At 42.7% G+C, this 23,690-nt stretch overlaps 1 protein-coding gene across 2 annotated transcripts; it reads left to right on the forward strand.

Moving 5' to 3' along the window:
- Window positions 1-544: 544 nt before the first annotated feature.
- On the forward strand, window positions 545-23,269 carry fignl2 (fidgetin like 2). Of its 2 annotated transcripts, none has more exons than XM_044352804.1 (3): window positions 545-726; window positions 7,650-7,790; window positions 18,598-23,269. In XM_044352804.1, the coding sequence occupies exons 2-3, from the start codon at window positions 7,766-7,768 to the stop codon at window positions 20,643-20,645; spliced, it is 2,073 nt and encodes a 690-aa protein (XP_044208739.1). In that variant the 5' UTR covers window positions 545-726; window positions 7,650-7,765; the 3' UTR covers window positions 20,646-23,269. The 2 variants fall into 2 exon arrangements, with proteins under 2 accessions (XP_044208739.1, XP_044208738.1); XM_044352803.1 differs by lacking the exon at window positions 545-726 and adding an exon at window positions 3,897-4,018.
- The last annotated feature ends 421 nt before the right edge of the window (window positions 23,270-23,690 follow it).

A 23,690-nucleotide genomic window follows, 5' to 3' on the forward strand; every position in this document is an offset into this window, starting at 1 on the left:
GTGTATGTGCATCACTATGCCCAGTAGGGTAGGTCAAAGTAGAACCAGAAAGTTAGTAAATTGTGAAGAATCTTTACAACATACAGTTTGGGTATTTCACATAAGTTTGGCTAACCTGAAGGTTTGCTTAAATTGTATGTGGTAATCCGACTTTGTATTTTGTGCCCCTGTGTTCCCAGAACTCAGCAGTTAACTTAATGAGTACAATTGTATTGATAATGTTGTCCAATGATATAACAAAGCTGTATCATTGGACAACATCATGAACTACAGGATGATTAATTTCTTGTCAGCATGCCTTTGGGCTACTCTGAGAGCAAACACTTTCCATAATACTGTCACATGATGAAGTGCATTGGATGCTCTGGACACCAAACATATGATCACAATGTCCCTCTCTATTTTCAGCTGGTTCACCCGCTCTATTTGCTCACTTGTATATGGATATTTGCGTTGGACTATGCGTGTGTGTGGGCGGCATCCTGTAGCTCAACTGGAGTACCGGCTCCGTGTAACTGGAGGAGATGACTGGACCATGTGGCCCTCAGTGTGGCGCTAAAAACAGCCTGACAGCTGCGTGTGAAGAGCAAGTAAATGAAACTGGAACAGCATCTGATCATGAGACAGATCGACTAGAGCTATTACCTGTTTTTTTTAAATCATTTTTACCTTTGTTCTCTTTGAAAAGTATTATTGTGACTGCCAGAAATCTTATCAGCTGAAAAGGTAAAACATGTTTTATAAGACATAGAAACCTTCCTGTTGTATTTGTGTGATATTTATCATTGTCATAAACAGCATTACAGTAATGTGATTATTTTTTTCAGTAATACAAAGGGTAAAGGATTACAAATTGAAATTAATTACATAACAGTTAAATACCAGTGCTCCATTTCTTCAATGCATTTTGGTGGCCAGCTTGTTTGCTTGGATTGGATGTTGATATCAATTTAATCTATGTGCGTTCAGTGGACAGACTGCTCATGATGTATTAGCTGGTGCAGGGGTCTGGTGGTGAAAGGATGTGTCTAGCTCCTCCCAATATAGGAGGAATAAAAATTCCTTACAGTAACACCAAAGTTGTTTTAGATGTTTAGTCTTAAACGGCTAGCTAGCCAATGAGTTGGGAAGGTTTGTGATCGTTGTGGCTTCGCTGTGAGGACAAGGTCTGACTATTATCTCCAGGAACCCAAAATTTCAGTCATTACATTTTTAATGGGAAGAATGTTGAAAATACCCATCGGATGGCAGGCAATCTTTTTTTGTTGGGAAAAAAAATGACCTTATGGTAGGTGCAAAATAACAAAAAACACAACAACAACATCACTACGAAAAAAACTATAAAATACTAAAATATAAAAGATGGCACAGATGTTCTGACCATAGACTATATATAAATGCTAGGTGTGGCGTCACCCATTGGGTTGCATTGGAGCCAGTTTGAAGTCCAGAACTGCAGCTCTTTTCGGTTTGGAGCCAGGACTTTCCAGATAAGGAGTGTGGAGTGTTGCCTTTTACACCCTGGAAACATGGCCTGCTACCTTGGACCGAAGCTAACAGTAACTTTCTGGGAACACCCTGTTCAATGTTAGTTACTTTAGCTAAATTGTGTTAACGGGGCAGGTATCAAGTAACATTAAACTTACTGAAACAATGCAACAATAGTCCAAATCAATGAAGTCTAGGAGCCGGGGAGAGCAGCAGATGAGTGAACTGTCAATCACAGCTGTCAATCAACGCCCACACAGCAGACATCGAACTTTTCAAATCTTATTAACAGATCAAATGTTATTAAGCAATATTTTCGAAAATGTCCAATAGTACACTTATTACAGGGCCTGCATATAGCAATTGAGATCATAATAATTGAAAAAATAATTGACTTAGTATTTCTAGAGAGAAGTTTATCCTTTTTGAATGGAATTCAGTTGGAGCCTGGGATTTTTTGGAGCCAGTATCTTCAAAGTACTTCTTGGCAGCACTGAGCACACTGCTGCTGAACAGCACTACAGTCAGGGGCGAGAAGGACATCTCATTTTTAAAGGTGACCTACTCTGCTTTTCCTTATTTTCAGTTATATATATGATGTTACAATTTCAGATATTCATATTTACGTGGCCAAAATATCAAATGAGGTAAACGTATGTAAAAGTAATCCCTGTGAGCACAAAGCTTAGGCTTCAGACTTCTCTGAACGCTCGGTTTCCAACGTTTTTTTTCTACTTTCAGCCTGAGCTGATGTTGGCTTGTGACGAATTTCTTTATATGGTCATCTGCTCCACGCACAGCGTGCAAGTTCACTGCTCCGCTCCGCTAACAATATAGCATTTTTCCATTGTTTTGGGGGTAGTCACGCTCAGCCATGACTTATCGAGCTGGCATACTGTGAGTGTTTTTCCCTTACACAGCGGGGCAAAGTAAAATAAGTAGTTTACCTGTTGGAAGTGTGCTGGTCATCTGCGGCTCTTCATCAAACATCATCATCTCTGTGGCTGTTTCTGCTTGTACTATTCCTCCCTGCATTATTTCTAACTGATCTGCTCAACAAAGAGCTCCAAATATCTCCATATGTTGTTGTGTCACCTGGTTTTTAGCACCGCTAACGAATCTCTGCTAATTTAGTACGTTTCATTTCCTGTAAATTCTTTACAATAAAAGTCTCCCATTATTTAGTCATTTATTGGCTTTTAATATGAAGCAGTAAAGCAGGAAATGTTGGGTTTTCATTGGTGGTAACTTAAAACAACTGATACATCTGTCCCTCGGTAGGCTTCTGGACAGCTGGCCAATCAGAACAGAGTGGGCTCGATGGGAGGGGGGCCTTAAAGAGACAGGAGCTAAGACTGCCTGTTAGAGACAGAGGTTGAACTGAGGTCTGCATAAAGGGCCAGTATAAGATAAATAAAGATTTTTTTGAACTGTGAATCATGCAAAGCTAATCTAGTGAAGTCACAGTAAAAACATAGAGCTGGAAATGAGCATAATAGGTCCCCTTCAATTTAATGTGGTTTGTTATGACTAATGAAAGACAAGTTTCTTGGCTGAGGTAAATTATGTTTTCTTGTTACTTTAGACCTCAGCGTTTTTTCCCCTAATCTGTCACCAAAACGATCAATTTTCACCCTAGGCTGGCTGTTTGTTAAACCACAATGTCTATTTTTCTGTTTCTTTATGTGTTAAATACAGAAGATGCATCGTGTGGGTGTGATGGCTTTGAAGCTGTTGGAAGGCACCTTTGACAGAGCTGTGTAACGATCAAATTATGTAACAATTAATGTAACATTTTTTTCTGCTGTTACGTAATTAATTAAGCAATGTAATTACTTCGTAATCAGTAATAAGTACCAAATTGATTCCATTTTCCAAGTAATGTGCCCAACAGTGACCATCATTTGTTTTAGTCAGTCAGAGAAGAAATAAGAGATTGTTCCTCAGTGTATTTTCACCACAATCTGACCACTGTTCCTTCAACTCTTTCTTAATCCTCCCGGGGCAAACCAAACTTACTCTGGCCATTTCCCTCCAACCAAAAACTCTCTCTCTCTCTCTCTCTCTGTCTCTCTCTCTCTCTCTCTCTCCCCACTGTCCTCTGTGTCCAAGTTTCAGTGCGATCACCCTCACTCTCCTTCAGAGCACGATTGGTCAGTCCCCCACCCTCCCTGCTGCCCCTGCTCCCTACTTAAATACTTTTAGCATAAAGAGAGAGAAGGAGGGGAGGGAGAGGGGGATGGGAGATCCATGGGGGAGGGGAGCTCAGTGCTCACTCTGTTGTCACTGGCCAGAGAGAGAGAGAGAGAGAGAGAGAGAGAGAGAAAGAGAGTGAGTGAGAGAGAGAGAGAGAGAGAGAGAGAGAGAGAGAGAGAGAGAGAGAGAGAGCAAGAGAGGGAGGGAGAGAGAGTGTGTGGAGTTGTGTCCCATATGTGGAAAAAAAGCATAGCAGTGCACACACGGGTCTGGTCTGCTCCAGGGATTATCCTAGTGCTTTCAGATCTGATGGAGGACATGCAGGCATGAATAGGTAAGGCTGTCTGTCTTCTCTGCATCTCTGTGTTGATCTGCTGTCATAGCCTGCTGCTCTCCCTGCTGTTTGACTTGGCTCTGCTGGCTGGCTGAAGTTGAAAGAAGACCAGAGCTGAGCGTGTTGTAGCAGCTCTCCTCTTTGGCCACTGACCATGAGACATTTTCCTGAGCAAACCTTCCTCCTAACTCTGCCTTCTCCTTTCAGCCTCTCCCTGAACTGTGCAAGGACAAAGCTATGTTTGTTTTAAGTAGAAGCTGTGGTTTGCTGCAAGTTAGTTATTCTGAGCTGAGTGTTAAAAGTTGACTGTCAGTTAAAGCCATAGACTGTAGGTTAGAGCTGAGGGGGTTGTAATAGGAGGCGGTGTTGTACGTGAAGCCTGTTGGTGTTCAGGGGCAGCCGTGTGGTCACTGCGTAATCTCTCCTCCACATGAATGGTACATGAGTGAATGTAAATTGATAACTGCATGCCTTGTTGTTCTTCATATCTAGTCATAAAGACAGAGTTTCTGTAGTAATGTACAAAAGCAATAAATGTCACAATCTTACATGAAGTTGGAAGCAGAAAATAAATATAAAAATACAGAAATAAATTGATAAGTATAATGAGACTCAGTAAGAACGATTATTACAACAAACTACTGGAACAGCATAGAAGTAATACACAAGGTACATGGGAGGTATTTATCAGCATAATTAAAAAGGGTACAGGAAAAGCAGATGATCCACATTACTTTTATTAAAAATAATCAACCAATCATAACCAAAACAAAAGAGATATACAATGATTAATGATTACTCTGTGAATGTTGGCTATAGTTTAGCAAATGATATTGTGGACCCAGTAATGAAGGAGAGTGTAGATGATGATATTATTGATATAAATTCCAACAGCATGTTTCTGAAGGGAATTAAAAAGAAGGAACTAATGGACACTGTAAACAATTTTAAGAATAAAAAATCCACTGATTGTACTGATATTGACATGACAGTATATAACGAAACGACTGACCCATATATGTAACCAGTCACTTCAAACAGGCATATTTCCCAACAAAATGAAAAATAGCAAAGGTCACTCCTATCTGCAAAAATGGAGACAGGCGCTTTTTTCAAACTATAGACCAGTTTCTCTCCTTCCTCAGTTCTTGAAAATTTTAGAAAAACTTATTGTTCCAAGACTTGATCATTTCATAGAAAAACACAACTTATCGAGTGACCATCAATATGGGTTTAGATCTAATCGATCCACTGCAATGTCAATGATGGAAATGAAGAAAGAAATATCCACAGCAAAAGAAAATAAGGAATATACTGTAGGGGTTGTTTGAAAGATATGGTATTAGAGGGGTAGCATACTCATGGCTTAGTTACTATCATGATAATAAACATCAGTATGCTGGGTTTCAACAAGGTCCAGTGTTGGGTCCAAAGCTGTTTATATTGTAAATTAATGATATTTGCAACATGTACAAATTGCTAAAGTTTGTTTTGTTTGCAGATGATAGAAATTTTTTTTGTTCTGGTAAAGATTTTGAGCAGCTTCTGGATTCAGTGGAGACAGAATTGAAAACTTTAAATGATGGTTTGATATCAACACATTGTCATTAGATTTAAATAAAACAAAATGTATAATATTTGGATATTGAAAAATCAATAATCAAGTACATATCATGATATATAATGTTTAAATAGAAAGTGTTTATGAAAATACATTTTGGGGAATTGTTATAGACCACAAACTATACTGGAATCTACATGTAAATCATGTAAAGACAAAAATGTTGAGGTCCATCACAATATAAGTCCATCACAAAACAAAAGACATTCTCAACCTAAATTCATCACATGTATTGTTCTTTTATAGTTCCATACATTACCTACTGTGTGGAGGCTTGGGAAAAAATATACAAAACAAGTACAAATCCAATTTTTATGCTACAGAAGAGAGCTATAAGAATCGTAAACAGAGCTGATTATCATGAACCAACTAACATATTATTTATAAACTGACATGCTCTCAGATTTAGAGATTCGGTGGACTTTAAAACTGCATAGTTAATGTATAAAGTAAAAAAATAGATGCTTCCAGATTGTATCCAGAAGTTGTTTCAAATCAGAGCAAGTCAGTCTGAACTAAGAGGAATTTCCACGTTTACAAAAACAAACATTATGCAAACTAAAGATGTATATCAGTCAAAGAGTTCATTTGTCGAATGGTTTTGAAAAGGAAATAAAAATGTGTAATATATTTCATAGATTAAAAAAATAAGATGATTTACAAATATAAAACTGAGATATGGCCGCTAGTGTGTTTTGGGTAGATATAATATACATATATAAAATTAGTCTTTCTCTTATTTTCCTTCTTTCTTTTTTTCTTCTTTCTTTCTTTTTCAGTGTATAAATCTAAAGGGCTCGGTACACAATAATTCATGTAAAAAGAGTAGCTGCAGTAAATTAAGGCTTCAGCACCTCTTCAGTCAGTATAAACTTGCTTTGGTTTGTCACTGCAACAACTTATTATTATTTATGTACATGTGTATTTGAGTTGTATAAATCGAAAATGACCAAAATAAACTAAACTAAAGTTAAATATTGGTGTCTAAAGTTGTTTTATACATTTGAGATTGAATGATGTTTTGGATTGTGATTTTATCCTGCAGTAGATACAGTAGTGTTACCTTTTCTAGGTGGATTGTATATTTACAGGACCATTTACTTTACAATTTCAATAATCTGTCTTTCCTGTTTGCTCTGTGTATTTTAAAGCAATTTAGCACCAGTGGTGATAAAAATTGTACTTTGTTGTCCACAGAATGAAGAAATAACATAACGGCTGCTATGAAAAAACATGTTTTAATCTCATGGGTTTGCTCAGGGAAGTGCCTCATATCAGAATAAAACAATAGAAACTGGAAGATTAAACTGTCTTTAAGCTGTGCGTGATTAAAATATGACATGTATAACCCAAACCAGAACAGAGACAGAATACATTTTATTATGCATTATTTTTGAAAACAAACAATAGTTATTTGAGTGAATTTGTTTTCTGCATTTGGTAGTATGATTTCAGTTTTCACTGCACCTCTAACAGAGGTCTATTAAAAATATTGATAGACTGAAAAGTGTAACTTTGTCGTTGCAGGAAGCATTTTTTCTTCTGCATTTTGCTTAAAAGTGTTTGGTCTCCTAAGAATGCAGTCTTTATTGCCCCAGTGCACAGAGCAATGGTATGCATGAGTCTTTTTGTGAGGCAGATTTAGAAAGCCCTCTTTAGAGGCTGGACGCAGCTTCACAATCAGCTTAATGCCTGCCTATAATGAATACCCTTGTGTGCGTCAATTTGGCAGACCGTGTGTGCGTGTGTATGTGAGTACTCTGTTTTTGATACACTGATAGGCCTCTCAGGTTGGTCAGTAATTCTATCATACTGGCTGAATTCTGGTCTGTGTGTTGGTGTGAGTGTTTCGGTGTGTGTTGCCGTGTGAGCTTGTGTGAAAGGGTTAGTTGACATGTGAGTGTTTGTCCAGACATTTAATTGTGCAGCAGCCTGTAACTGCCTAACCCCCCCTCTTCTCTCTCTCTCTCTCTCTCTCTCTCTTTCTCTCTCTCTCTCTCTCTCTCTCAGGGCTGTTCTGTTGTCAGTGCGAGCTCATGCCAGTGATGGACTACAGCCGGACGGACGCTAACCTTAGCTGGCATTCACAAAACAGCATTCCTCTTTACTGAGACCAGCTCCACAGAATGCTGAGTCCTATTGTCCCCTATAGTGAGTACTTTGCACCTTTCTTTCTCTCTACCCTGCTGCATGTTACACCAAACAGCCTCACTTGACTTTAGTTGGACTTTGCCTGAATCAATGAGCCCCCACTCCAAAAATAAGCAGGAGCGGACTCTGTGTTCTGTAGTTTGCAAACTGAAGGAAAAAAAAACACAGGTAACTGTGAAAATGTGCAAGCCTCAGCGCAGAAAGCTGGATTTTTCCTTGACGTACACTGTGGAAATGCTAAACTCCGGGCACTGGCCCTGTTTGAATGTTTCATCACTAGGCGGAAGACGCAGATGGGGGAAGGAAGAGGGACAGAGGGAGGTTGGAGGGCTGATGGTTTAAGCAGCAGAAAGCCCTCGCCTCTGCCATTGTCATTTTACCAATACAGTTCAGGACTTAGCACCACACACGCTGCCTCCTGCACTCCTTCCTTTTCCCCCCTTCTCTATCTTTTCTCCCTTCAATGCTGACCTAATAACTGACGTGTCCAGTTTTGGCCTCCCCCCCTTCGTACCCTCCCACCAGGTTTCATTTGAGTCCAGTGCTCGGGCTCTCCAAAACAGCATTGTTTGCTGGCCAGCATGGGGCTGCCTCCATGCCCTCGGCCTCAAGAGCCCCTTTTTCCCAGCTCTTTAACTCGCCTCAAAGGAGCATTATCGGCATGACAGTTACAAGAAAAGAGGGAGAAACCACACAGAATGGTTAATTTAAAAAGTATTACTTCGTAATAGATGGTAAAAACTTCTGATTTGTTTTGTTAGCATGCAAAAAATGGATTGTAGAGTCAGTGTAAGACAAATGTGTGGGTGTGTGAATTCAAACTGGACAAAACGGCTTGATTAAAGCATCATGTAGGGATGTTTGACAGTAACCATGACACTTTGTTTGCTTTTTGTAAATTTCATCCCCGAAATAGCCAATGTTATTATTTGACTACTCATCAGATGAATGGAATTTAGTATTGCTGCCAGCCCAATAAGTAGTTGACCTTATGTTGTTATGAAACATGTCCTCTCAGAAGTGGCTCTTGCTTGATTCAATGCCAGTTCTCACAGAAAATGTTGTGTTTTTTCCCATTAGAGGACGTTTATGTATCCAATTAGGCTGAGCTGCTCGAATAGCACTGATAGATCAGTAATTTGCATGCTTGTGCTGTTTCCCATCCAGTCTTGTTTAACTGGTTGTTCCATCAGTTCCCTGCACCCTGCTAGTCCATACTGACTGAACGCTCTGCAGAAGTGGACAGCAAGTCCAAGAATGTCACAAACTGTTGGTGGAATAGTTAGCATGCCTTCAGAACACTCACACTGCTGGTCTTTTCTTGGGAACCCTCCAGTACACTACGTACTAGCCTTTGTGTGTGATTTGCTTTTATGATCAGGACATACAATGCTGTTTTCATCTGCTCTGTCCAATAGTTTGATGTTTTTTCATGTACAGAGTGGCTCTGTTCTGCCGCACTTCTGCAGGATTGAAATCATTTCAGAACAGCCTGCTAGTGTGTGTGCGTGTATGTAGACAGATGGATCGTATGAGCGCACACAGCAGTGTTAGGTAGTCACGCTGTTTACTCTCAGACCAGTGACACACAAACACACCCCTGTGCTCGCTGGTGACACTGCAGCTCACTGTCTTTTAGTTAAAGACCGTAGTCATGATTCTGCCGAGCACAAATCTGACTGTGAGGGACTCTGCATATGTGCAGGACATGCGAAGACTCTCACCTCCATGTTGGAATTCCCTTTGTGGGAATGTAGAGCATTCCCGCTTCCCAACGCTACTTCTGACTCCTGCTGTAGGCATTTCTGCCCTTGCACATAGACAAGCCCCAGTGTATAAATGCACACAGGGTGATACACGTTTAGGACAGGTACACCCAATGACAGGCTTCAGTCTTTGTTATCATGACTACTCTCACATATCCGGTCTCAATGATTTAGATCTCACATTCAGCCAGTGTGTGTGACTCATTCTTCCTTGGCGTGTCCGGTCTTGGTCCTTGTCTCCGGCCAGTCCAGAGGACTTCAAGCTGGGGCGAGCAGCCTCGGCCGGACCTGAGGAGAAACCTGAGAGAGATTCCAGGGGCCATGGATACTCCTGGAGGGATTTGGTGCAAAGAATCTGTAATCTGCACTTCAAACACACTCTTAAATCAGTCCCAGGCCGCCAACCCAGGAGTGCCCTAACTCTTGTTGCTGGGGCCCCCGCTGGTGTAGCGATACCTTTTCTTTTAAAACAGCACACACACACACACACACATGCACAGCAGTCCAGATCTGGCAGTTTTTATAGCTCTCCTCTGACTGACCCCTCTCCCTCGCCTTTCTTTCTGTTGCGCTCTGTTTTTATGTTTTGCGCGAGTGTCTTTGTGAAGGACTCTGCTAAGTCATGGAGCAGTTTGTATAGAAGAAAGAAGGAGTAGATCTCATCCCAGCCCCTGAAGGAGCAGGTTGGAGGGCCGCACCGGTGTCTACCCCTATTGTGGGCAGAGTGGTATGAGTGGTGCAGCGGAGGAGCCTGGGAGGCCCTTGAATAAACACACAGCCTGCTAAAGTGTGTGTGAATAAGAGCCGGGATCATTAGTGCAGGGTGTGAATGGGCTCTAATTAGCCCCCAGTCTGTGTGTGTGTGTGTATGTTTGCATGCATCTCTGCCCACAAAAACAGGGAGGTTAGGGACCCAGGGCCCTGTGAATCCACTGGCCCTGTCCTCTGTCTCTCTGAGGGTTCATCAGCTCATTAAGGAGGCCTCCGCTCCCGTTAAGGGCCCAATTAAGAAGCAGGGTGGTGAGGCTCATTTGGATGGCAACACTTCACTGGATTCCTGAGGCAGCAGAATTCAGAGCTCGACAATGAGGCGCAGCGTCTTTCACAGCAGCACAGCTAATTAGTAAATGACTACACTTGAGAAATAACATACTTTAATCGGCATGCCGTTAGGTGTTTGTTTGTTCAGTGATCATAAAAAGCACTGCCACAGAGGGGAGTGTTGAAGATATTTCTCTGTTTGTATGTATACTAACAGAAAACAACAAATCCCAGAGCTGTCCATGTGCTGAGAGTATAAGCTGGGAGCACAGAGGGGCCAGGGGATTTGGACAGAAAAGAGGGAACGCAACATGCTCAGTGGGAATGGAGGGAATAAGGGAGGTGGAGAAGCAGAGAAACAGGGAAAGAAGGAGATTGCAAGAAAAAGATAGAGCTGAAGAGGGGGAGATAGAGCAGAGATTGGGCGAGTGAGACAGATGGAAAGGGTGATTGGTCATCACCGAGCTTTAGGACAGCTGTTCTTTGATATATTAGTGGACACAATGACCTAAAGCCAGCCTGCAGTCACAGAAAATAGGGACCCTGTTTTTCTTGAAGGGGGTGTTGGGGGGGGGGGGTTGCTTCTGCCATTTGTGGACGTGCGTTAGCAGGCACGGGGGATGGGGGAGTTGTTTCTAAAATTACGAGCATGAAGTGACGCATCCAGCAATTATTCCAGAGGCTTTCTAGTTTTGGAGAGTGCTGAGAAAAGGGCTGTAAAATGAGCACGCTCTCAGATGGGAATTTTCTTGCTGCACTATCATTAGCAATTCTAAACACGTTTGTCAATTAATCAATGTTTAACAAATGTCATCACGTACTTTGGCTACTGCATCCACTCTGCAAAACAACAACTTTTAATGACACTGAATATTTGTTCGCTGCTAATGAATTGGAGATTTACCTCATAGAAGCTTGTTTTATTCTGTTTAAGTGAACTGTTTCAAAAAATAATTGTCATTTAGCCTCACTGGTTTTTATTGCAGACATTTTGTTTTCTGTATATCTGCAAAATCCACAGTACACAGTTGTCATATTGCCCCTCTCTTCTAATAAAACCGTATTAGCTGCACACACAGACAAAAACCATTCTGACAGCTGGCCTGTAACATTCCCAAAGGGGGATGAAACAAAAAATAGAGTAAGTCAAACTGTCATTCTGATACATGGAGTACAGATAGCTTTATCCACAGCAAGAGGAAGGTACAGAGATAGAGAGAGACACACACAGAGGACATCCCTCAATGCCACTGCAGGAGATGTGCTTCTTCCTCCTGGGATTGAACTGGTGAGGCGTGTTTGAAAAGAACTGCGTCTGCTCGTGCTCTGGGCAGCAGGTGTGAAAACTCCCCGCCAGAGCTCCCGCACTCTTCTGTTATTACATCTTTTTAGGGCCATGAAAGAGGGAGCAGATGAGCCAGAGGGAGCGAGAGGCAGAGTGGAAGTGTGGGATTGTGTTTCTTTTGATTGATAGCAGCCCTGTGACTAACGCATAGATTTATAATAATTTTCCCTGGCAATGCCCAATTATGCATGGCTGATAAATTATGATCCCTGTTGTCCGGTGTCCGCATTATCCCAGTCTTAAGGCGGTTTGAAAAGGGTCTGACCTCACACTTCCTTTGACAGCTTTTTGGCAATACCCCACACACGATAACAGAGGCTATTCAGCATCTGTGTGGTGATATTGTCTGTGTAACACGAGTATAGTACAACATACATAATCCACAATATCTGTGAGAAATTCATCATCATTTTTCAGTCTGTAGGACAAACTGTGCAAGAGCTGATAAAATGTGTATTTCATACCAAAGTGAGAGAACGTCCAGAGACAATTTTCCACTGTCTCCACCTGCCACGCTGTGAAATGTGGCCGGCCTCTCAGATTGGTGTTTTTACGACAGACCAGGTAGTACGCAGCGGCCAGCCTAGTGAGAATGTCCTGCTTGATATTAGTGTCATAAATCACAGTGAACTTGAGAAGAGAGGACTTAAGGGGCTTCAAGACTCAACGACAAATCAAGATAACAAACTCTGATAAATAACAGATTCTGAGTTCAGAGGCTTCTGACTTAGCACACCAAACCCAGCGCTCCATCGTTTGAAACAGTTTATTTGATATGTTTGTGTTTAAAGATTCCTGAAGAAAGAGATAATCTGTTCTACATATTTATGTTCAGCAAGCAGGAGTTTTATCCAATAGCTCATTGATCAGCTTGCGCTTACTGAATACATAACAACTGATGCAGTGGTCAGTGCATCAGGTTTGTGATTTATCAGCACAAATATAGTGTCTGTCACACTCTGTCCTTCTCTCTACTTCCTGCCTGTCATTCCCCTTCCGTATGGCTGTGTGCTTTGTATTGTAACTCGGCTGTATTCATTTCAAGCTTTTTTCTTTTACGTGACTGTTTCTGAGATGTTGTCTAAATTGAAATCCTGACATACTGCCACAACAGCCAGAGCAGCATTCTCGAAAGCATTTGACGCTGCCCTCTTTGCAACTTTTGTTTAAAAGTAAGTGAAGAATTTCGTCTTTGGTATTAAGTGAACCTGATGATGTTAATTTTTTTTCAACATACTGTTCCAAAATGTTGACTAGATTTCTTACATACTTCAAGCCTGTGACCACACTTTGGGCATAGACCGCCAACAAAGGCTCTCCAGGCATCCCAGTCCTGGGCCAATTTCTCCAGCTGTCCCCATGTATGGCCAGTTCTCTTCATGTCTGCCTCCAGGTCACGGAGCCAGGTGTTTCTTGGTCTGCCTCTTTTCCTTTTCCATTGTGGATTCCAAAAGAGGGCATGTCTTGTGGTGCTGGATGCAGGCTTGCGAAGAGTGTGACCAATCCATCTCTAGGATTTCTTCCTCTGCAGGCTGCTGTCTTGTTCGCTGCCTCAGTTCCTGGTTGCTGATAATGTCTGGCCAGTTAATTTGTAGGATTCTTCTGAGGCAGGTTTTGGTAAATTTGAAAGTTGAAAGTTGAATAGATATAATTACCTTTTTACTGTGGAGCCAACAGATTCATTTAGAGCAGAAAAAAGAGCACAATGTCTCCACAGAAAATATCAATATCATGACTTTCAGGACAACTTTTTAAGTAAATTCTTGCCTTTGTTTCTTCATGCTGTATATTTTGTAAATGTTAATTTGACCAGCTAAGCAACCTGCAGGTCTGCAACATGATAAGTCTTAACGTTTTGTTAGAAACCAGCAACAAAGCATCAAAGGATTTATAGCTCTGTGTACATTTTTAGAAACACATTGCTCTCTTTAGTCTGTGCCTCTGTACGGAGGTGTACGATGGAGTGGAGATGTTGGTAGTTTTCTTTAGTTGGTGGGTGGGGATAAACCTCGACCCTGAATAGAGCCCTGATTGGATTGATCCACAGCGCTCTTGTTTACAAGCGGCCTCTTCACAATCGGCACAGTTTAATAGCACACTGTCCCAGAAGGCTTGTTGCATCCGTGTCTGTTTTGTTCCTCAGGGCAGGAAAAACAAAAGTATCGGGAAGGGAGCAGGGGAAAGGAACCCCAGGGGAGCTGTGAAACAGCACTGGAGCCCTCCGTCTCTGGGCTTCCTGCCAAGATAACGTTTCACCTCACCCACTGATACCTCCTTTATAGAAACCACAACACTGTCTAGAGTACTACCAGCCTTTATGGGCTGAAAGCTACTTTGATTTCATAGAGTCAACAGAACATTCAGTGACTTCACAGATGGCAAATCTTAGTATTAGAGAGCTGAAATCACATATGAATAAACACATTCCCCCTGAGCCATAAGTGGTCTAATTTTAATTTTAGGGCCTCCTCAAAGTAAAGCTGGTTTCAGCTGAAGAGAGCCGTACCACTGTCTTCATCACGCACTCCTACAATAGGATGCAGCTCACACAGGTCCCTCAATAAATCCCAGGCTGACACAAAAGCTGTCAGTGGACTGCTGCTGAATAGATTAATAAGATTTCCATAATTAGACAGGCCCCTGACAATAGGATCCTTCAGGCTTTGTCTCAGGGCCAACTGGATTGTCCGAGGAGCGCACGTCTGCTAGATGGCCGTCCACCACAATGGCCGCACAGACAGTAAGGCGGTCAGCAGAAGAACATCTGTCTCTCCTGGGACCGAGAAAACACACACACACAGTGGGAAATTTAATGTTTATATATACAAGGTTCTTATCAATCTCCTTGCAGCCAAGTAAGGCCATCGGTCAACAGAAAAGCAGCCTAGTCACATTTATCTATACTTAATTTGGTCACAACATATCACAACTTATTTCTGTTACGTTCAACATCACAAATTCAACAGTGCTACTGATAAATGATAAAAAAAATAACCCCCTTGTCACTGCATCACAGAGCTGCTTTACTCTTATTGACAACAGCAACAAAAATTTCCAAAATAATTGAAGAAGGATTCCTATTTTTAATGAATGTGGGTTTTTTATCCACAATCCCCCTCTCTTATGAAAAAAAATAGAGTTGAGGGGGGTGTGGCAGAAAAGGGAGAAGTCACACAAATGCATTATAGAGCCGAACAATGTATCATGATATATATGTATGATGTATAGGATCATTTACAATAGCATCCCACTGGAGCATACATTGACGTTAATCTAATGATTGCACTGCTACTGACAGTATGTCCACATTGTCCTGATTTCCTACTTCTAATCTTAGCTTTCTTGCTGGCCCTCTAGTGAATTAATCTACACGATGGCTGATTTAAGCAGAAGTGTAGATTAGAGTTTGCTCAGTTTAATGTGGAGCACTGCTGCTCTAAAAACCACAATCCAGCAGAAGGCAAGATCTAATTACATGGAAAGGGCTAAACTGCACTGCAACCCTGCTGTGTTCATCAGGGGTGAGTGGTGGCCTATCACTCATCTAACTTACTGTGTACATCCAGGAAGAATTATAGAGTATAATGCACTTTTTTAAAAGACTTGTAGAAAGTAATTACTGTACTCTCAGATTTAATAGTGAATTGGTTCTTCAGGTATGGGCAGCTGGCCATTAAGTTGGTCGGGGGGTTGTGTGAGAGTCCATTCTGTATTGGTGCTGCTCTGATGATGGAGTGGACAGCAGTTAGCCCGCCTCACTGAGTCCTCTAATGTCCGCTCCAGTCCGCTTAGAGAGGACGAAGCGCCTGCTGTCCACTATTTCCCCTCCCTCCATCCCTCCCTCCTTCCATCCCTCCCTCCCCACTGCAGGTTTTATGAGCTCCCCTGGGCTCTCATCCATCTCTGTCACACACAGGCCCCATTATTGGGGCTGCTCAAAAACTGGTTGGGCTGCAGATGGGAAGGGCCTGCAGGACATATATGGTTTCTGCAGCCTGGACAAAGACCTGCAAGTTGGACCACAAAAATATGTGGTCATCTGGGTGTGGACAAGCCAATGTCTTCAGCATGTTTGTGAAAATACAAGTGAACAGAGTGTGAGAATGTTCTTGCACATCTTGCTGCGGTGGGTGTGTGGCTGTGTGGGTTGGCTGAAGCTTAGGGAAGTACTTGAACTGGTTTGGCCATTGGGAACTTAAGGCAGTGGATTTGAATATGAAGGACATGATAATCCAACAGCCATCTGGTCTGCTGGTCTCATCTGACTGAATAAATAACAGACGTAATCTGAAAACACACACATGGGGAGGTTTGGACAGAGGGTAAAGAAAGAGGCCAAAGTTTAGGAGTGAGCTAGAGAGTGGGAGAGCAGGAGCAGAATCGCAAGCTGTGGATATTGAGATTTGATTTAAATGGCAATAAGAAGCCTGGCTCCACACACACAGACAGCCATGAATAATGAATCATCAGGCGTCCACTGCAGGGAAGGCAGCAAGGCCAGTAATGACGGCTTTTGCCATATTCCTTTTTACCTCCCTGTTTCTGGCTGGAGCAGTCCTCACCTCAGGGTAAATTGTGACAGTTCAATAATGCCAAGCTATGTATGGAATGTGAGGCTAATGCCTCAGCAAGAGGTAGTGCTAGTCCTCATGAAATACACTATTCTTTAACTATAACATTGTAATATAATTAGTAATTACGCATGTATTGATAGTATTTAGATACTGGAGTATCCTACATATACACACACTATAAATATACAGTATATTGGAGCGCTCCAGTACCCAAATTGTTACTCCACATGCCACATAACAGCAACGTCCCTGGTTCAGTTCCTGCCAGGGACCCTTGTTGCATCTCATACCCATCTCTCTCCCCTTGTTTCCTGTCTGCCTCTTCACCTATGACTCTCTCTCTTTCTCTCACTCTCTCATATATATATATATATATATGTATATATATATGTATATAAAAGTAATAATGCGCTTGATAGATTAGACAGAATAGTATGCAAACACTGAAAAGTACCAGATGCATTATACATTTGGGCAAAGGATTCCACGCATTTTAGATGCAAAGCCAATTTAATATTTTACTGGAAAGTAAGACCACTGCATGAGTGGACATGGAGGGAAAACAGGATTCGTGGACCAAAATATCTTATTTTTCTGGCTGCCCTCTCTTCTGTTAGCTCGACGATGTGCTCAGTGCAAAGCAGCCATGATCAATCAGACCTCAGCCAGTGCTGAAGTCAGCCAGAGGAACAGACATTCCACTTTCCCAATGTTCCATGGGAGACTGTGCTGATGAATAGCACACTATGCTGCAATTCCAAACCCAACCCCCCTCTGTCTTTCTTTCTTTCTCACTCTCTCCACACCACTGTCCGCGCACACACACACAAACACCCTCCTTCCCCTCACCCTCCATCCCTCCCTCCCTCTGTCCAGCCGGCCACTGGGCCTTTGGAGCTCTGGTGTACGGTGGGTGGGTGGATTGGTGGGTGGTAGGTGGGGGTGGAGGGCGGAGAGAGCAGGCATTCAGAGCAACATGCACGGGGAGATAACAATAGCTCCTCTGGGAGACCTGCAGATGCTAGCAGTACAGGGAATAGTAGTGGGATCTTATCACTCCTCCAACACAAGCTGGGAAACTGCAAAACAACACATACAGCCTACAGATCTGCTTTCACCCTCTTTCTTTCTGCAGCTTTTTTTTTCTCCCTCCACCTCCTCTTTACCTTCTTATGCCGCTCTGGGAAACTCGAGCTCCTTCTGCTACCATGCATGATGGTAACACTGAAAAAGAGTCCTTTCCAAACATACGAAAGGCCATTTCTTGTCACTCAATGCGTATAGAGGAGGGGCTCAGACCATGTGTTACTGTGCACATGATAGTGAGGAAAACAGTCATGGAAGAGTGTCTAAACTTTGTTTGTCTTGTTTACTAATCTATATCAAAACTGGATATAGACTATTATTTTGGTTCAAAGCAGTGTTGATCTTTTGTACAACCTTATCATACAGATTCCTGGTCATGACATATTGTAAACAGCAATTTCAAATGTTGCTGATTGTCCTTTATCAGTTGTTAAAGAACTGTGTTTTCTTCTCCTTATATTCTCATAGCATGGTGGAAATGATCTTAACATCTCACTTTAAGCACTTAACAAATAAACAAAAATATTGTACTAATATCTAAAAAAATAAGTCCTTTTCTTTCTTTTTTAGCCTATTTAATGGTAATTAATTCATCATAGTCTCATGCCTTGCAGAGGGTGTATAAAGTTCAAAAAAGCTTATTTATTGTAATATGAGCCATTATGCTTTAGTAAAGCATAAGATATGTGATTTTTTTATATATTGGCAACCTTTGAACCTTAGATGATGGTTGCATTTATTTAAATGCAAAAAATTTGATTTTGAGATTTATTTCACCTATCAGTCAAAGCAAAGGGCAGAGAAGAAAGAGAGAAAAATAATTCCAGTTGCAGGAAGTTAGGAAAGGAAGCAATTGATTAAGACTCTATAAGGACCCACATTGATTCATATTATGACCAGGAAGCTCAAGTTCTTTCAAATGTTGTCAGTTGTACACCATCAATATGCTATTTTCTGACATAATTGTAATCACAGCCTCCCCTTTCTTTTGTCAGGTCTGTTAAAGATGCACTGGAACCCAGAGCATGCCCAGCCCCTCAGCCAGTGGCCTGAGCAGCACCTGGACGTCTCCTCCACCACCTCCTCTCCGGCCCACAAGTCGGAATTCTATTCTGGCCGTAGCCGCGGCTCCCACAACTACGCTTGGGCCAATGACGACATCTCTGCCCTCACAGCCTCTAACCTGTTGAAGCGCTATGCTGAGAAGTACTCTGGTGTGCTGGACTCACCATATGACCGGCCACCTACTGTAGGCACCTACCCAGAGCCAGGGGCCTTTGGAGGCCTCAATGGCCAGAAGACTGAGCTGGAGCCCTGGCCACTGACGCACAGCACTGATGCCTCCTATTCCCTAGTGCCCCCTGGAGGCCATGACAGCCTTTCAGGTTCCAAGGCTGTAGCCACATCTGCAGGCCCTCCTGGGGTTAGCAGTGTATCAGTGGTAAACAGTAATCTCTCAGACTCTGGCTATAGTGGCAGCAGCTCCTGCAGTGGTTCCAGCGAGTACCCCTCTAGCTACAATGGCACCTATCTTTCCTCAGGGTACTGTCCCCAACCCAGTGCAGCACTTCCCCCTGCCTCCCTCCACACCCTCCAATCCACTCCCACTCTGGTGCCCAGCTATAGCCCTACCACACCTGTCTACAACTACCCCCCCAGCACATACCCTCCCCAGACCAGCCTTGCTCCCAGCTACAGCCACCCTTCTGCAACGTACCTGCCCTCGGGTCTGCCAGCTCCTACTCCTGTTCCATCAAGACCCACAGTAGTAGGAGGCAGCTATAGTTACCAGAGCACCAACCTTGGGACATCTGAGTCTGGAGGGACACTAAAAAGAAAAGCATTTGAGATGAGTGTAGAGGATGATGAGGGTGGGGACGGCTCTCGTTACAGGAAATATAGTTATGACCCCTTGAAGGCCGGGGGAAACTCGCCCTACAGTGTGAATGACAAAACAGAGTGCCGGGGAAATGGCTTCAGCAGTTCAGGGAGCACAGACCCTCAAACCTTCAAGTCCAGTAAGCCCTCCTCCCAGCCCCTGGTGTCTCCTCAGTATGGGGCAGCAGGGGAGTACAGCCCTCCAGCGGGCATGACAGGGGAGAACGGAGTGGGGGAACAGGGCTTCACCCAACAGCAACAGCAGCACTGCTCCCAGGCCCACAAACGCCCTCCATTGTGTGGTCCGACTGTTGAGACTCTTAAGAGCCCAGACCCCCGAGTGTTGGACCTTGTCAATGGGGAGTTATTGGACTGCAGCCCAGCTCTAAGCTGGGGTGAGCTGGCTGGGCTCACCCATGTCAAGGCTGCCCTGGAGGAGGACTTGCTGTGGCCCGTGTTGAGGCCCAGTCCAGTGATGCGGCCACCAAGAACCGTCCTGCTGTTTGGCCCCCGGGGAGGGGGTAAAATGACGCTGACTCGTTCTTTGGCTTCACAGCTGGGGGCTTCCTTCTACCGGTTGAGTGGAGCCATGCTGGCGTCTAAAGGGAAGGCTGAGGCAGAGCACATTCTGGGGTCTCTGTTGCAGGTTGCAGGGGCACGGCAGCCTTCAGTGGTGTTGCTCAGCCAGGTGGAGGCCATGGAAGAGGAGGGGCTGAGACAGACACTGCTCACCACCCTGGAGAAAGCCCAGGTGGGTACCACGGGTCTGGTGATTCTTGTATGCGCCACTGGCAGGCCAGATCTGCTGCAAGATGCAGTCCATCGGAGCTTTGCCAAGCGTTATCACGTTGGCCTGCCAGATGTGGGAATGCGTAGGCAGGTGCTGCTGCAGGCGCTGTCGCCCCAGGGCTGCAGCCTGAGCGAGAGGGAGCTGAGCGCTGTGCTGCAGCGCACCGAGGGCTTCTCCGTGTGGGAGCTGCTGCAGCTCAGCCAGCAGGCGCTGTCCTCAGCATCCTCCCCCACTGGGGCCATGCATGGCCTGCCCACATCCTCCAAATCCCCAGCCTTCACAGACTTTGAGAATGCCTTCTGCAAGGTGCGCCCACACACCACCACAAAAGAACTGGACACTTGTATAGAGTGGAGCAAGATGTATAGCCACTGAGAAAGCAGCCAGTCACTGTACTCGGACTGCCCTGTGACCCCGTCTTTGCTTTGACATGGCAAGCCTTGGGAATGTTTTGTTGTTGTTTTGTAATTACGAATTATGCAGCCAAAAGAGCCAGACAAACTCAAAGGTACAGGAGAGCTGAAAAAGTAGTTTTACTGGCATAAGCATGCCATGGTGTGCTGTTTTTGTTTTGCTATGAATATCAATATTTTATTTTTCCCAAAGAAAGGAAACATGAATAGGCCTTGTTGAGTGGGGTAGTGTATTAGTCATTTGGCCAATGGGAAAATCATAGATAGCTATTTGGATACTCTCAGAGATCCTGATTAGCCTTGGTCCAGGACAAAATCAATTATTTGTTGCTAGGTGACGTGGTCCAAGATTATGGATAATCAGGGTTTGGAAAATCCCCCCTTTTGACTGCTACTCTCAGGATTCTATTTATTGCCAGTCCACTTCCATGTTATCCTAATGTTGATTTAGTCATTGGATTTCTGCTAATCATTTAGTATGAAGGGCTTGGGATCTGCAACATTACAGCAAACCACAGTTTCTTGACCAAAAACATGTCAAACCAAATGCATAATGAGCTGCACTGTTATATTTCTCAAATCGGACTGGTCCTCAAAATCACAAAAGATGAATCTGTCTTGATAGCTGCTCACCAAATCAAAACAATTAGTCCTTACTATTCTGAAAAAAAAAGAAAATCAAATGACTTTTATGAATTCCGAACATGCGGCTGCCCTTTCCTGAAGATCAGTTGTTCAAGTGAAACCTTGCAGTTACACTCAACATGTTTGGTTGTAGATATACTTCACATGTATCTTCACTGAACTCACCATTGGTACTATATTCATACTTAAAATGGTACAATTCACTGACAATTTACTTTATTATTTTTGGATTGTTGTCCTTGACTTCCACATGCATTTGTTTTTGATCTCACATTCCTCATCCACTGCAGTTTTCCTGAGAATCCTACAAAACAACACCACCTGCACACAGCTTCTCCCACAGCGTGTCTGTTTTCTATTTCACTTACTCCTTTTGTTTTCTTAGTATGTAGTCTTGTTTGAAATGCTCAGGAAGAATTTCTTTACCTCAGAAATATAAAATAAAGAATGTATGTAATCTTAGGGTCTTAGTAGAGAGTGGTGCGGAGCAAGATAAAGGAGCGAGGAGAAACCTGACAGTCTTTTAATACCCACTGCAGCTGGGCTTTTACCTCGGGAGAGAAACTTGAATATGCTACAAAGAGTAACATTGAATGTAATTCAGGTATTTCAAAGGATATTTGATGCCATAAATCCATGTATTATTATATATGAATATATAAATAAGTTTTCTTTTATGTTCTTTTACCCTTTATTTTTATTGTAGTTTATGGTGGAATGATGAAATGCTATGTAGAATACAGAAAATATTCCTTTTTTTGTTGGACAAACTGCTTGCAAATCTCCATGTTATTTAGCGTTTACATATCCTGCATATGCATGTCTGCTGTTTATTGTTTTACGGCTGCAAAATATCACTTGAAAATGTAAATATAACGCACACAATCATACACATGCACTCATAGTGAACATCTGAGCACAATATTCCATCAAAAAAGACCACCAACAAAAACACATTTGTGAAAAAATGTATGTGTAGCTTTTAGCAAATCCCAAAGTCTAAAAATTCATAGTTAATGTGTACATATTGTGGATGAACCCAACATGTAGACAATCCAGAGAAACCTTCCTTTTCCAGCAGTCTTACAGTTCTGTTTTAACAAGCTGGAAAAACCTTGTCACTGGACTGCAGGTACAGAGGTCGTGCGTATTAGACTGTTGCCATGGTCCTGAGGAGGTATACACAGTATGATGTAATATTTCCTACTGCCCTTTCCTCCCTCCCTCTCTCCTTCCCTCCATCCCTCCCTCCCTCCCTCATCATTCTTTTTCTCTTTTTCCCTCTCCCCAATGCAATCTCATTAGATTGGATTGCCCCCTGGCCACGAGCCCCAGTGGCCATGTGGCGTTGTATCCTCCCCCCCTTCGCCCCTTCCCTTATACTGATTCCTCTGGAGTGGAAGTGGTCTGATTGATGTCCAGCAACCCTATATCACAGTGCAGCCTTCCCTCTCCAGCTGGTGGCTTCAGTCATGCCATACAGCCAGATCAATCAGAGTGACCCCCGCTGTGGATACTGTTCACTGTCTAAGAGACTGAAAACACATTTACAAATTACGGAAGCCTCAAGCTGTATGGTCTAGATAAAGCAAGTGATTATTCACATGTAATCATAGAAATTAAATAATAATAATGACTTAGAGCTACAAATAATGACAACACACGACACCCGACAGTTTGTCCAACAAAACAAGCTTTTATTTTTTACATGTTTTGATCTGTTATTGCGGTAAATTTGTTCTTGGTTATTGTACATTTTCTGTAACCATTTCTACCTCATTTTTGCGGCATATTGTACATGAAAGTATTTATTTCATGTCTTTTTTGATGTCTGTTTTGAAAATGATAATAATGTTCTTGAACTGTAATGGTCTACCTCAGAAAAGACTGTATTTTAAGAGAAGAGTATCACACAATATTAAACAGAATTTGTCAATATTGCACTGCGGTTATTTCTTTGTGTTTTTCTGTGATTTCAGCAGTCAAGGGACTGCAATTGACCAGAGTGCAGAAATTACATGATGGTGGTGCTTACCTTATGTTTCTCTCTCTGTAGCCTGGCTTGACCCCAATGTTAAGGTCAGCACAGTTACTTAAACTGATTGCTAAATCGTTTAACGTATAAACACACACATTGTGACGTTTTGGATTTGTTCTAGTATCAGCTTGAATTGACAACACAGTAACCTGTGCAGTCAGCAGGTAGTCAATATGAAACAAAGAAACAGGTACATTCAGGTGAGGGTGTGCAGTTTTTTTTGTAGTTGTTTAGGCTCTGTGTTTGTTGTGAATGCGTATCTGTGTGGAGTGAAAAATTATCAAGAAGGAAAGCCGTGTGTGTGTTTGTTTTGTGTGTCTATGT

This window comes from Thunnus albacares, chromosome 5 (assembly GCF_914725855.1).
Source record: "Thunnus albacares chromosome 5, fThuAlb1.1, whole genome shotgun sequence".
NCBI classification, from domain to species: Eukaryota; Metazoa; Chordata; class Actinopteri; order Scombriformes; family Scombridae; genus Thunnus; species Thunnus albacares.

Excerpts from the sequence above, each read along its gene's own strand:
- fignl2 (XM_044352804.1), top strand. The coding sequence starts at position 7,766 with ATGCTGAGTCCTATTGTCCCCTATA. Across the intron at positions 7,791-18,597 it reads GAGTCCTATTGTCCCCTATA|GTCTGTTAAAGATGCACTGG; the intron begins GTGAGTACTTTG and ends TTCTTTTGTCAG.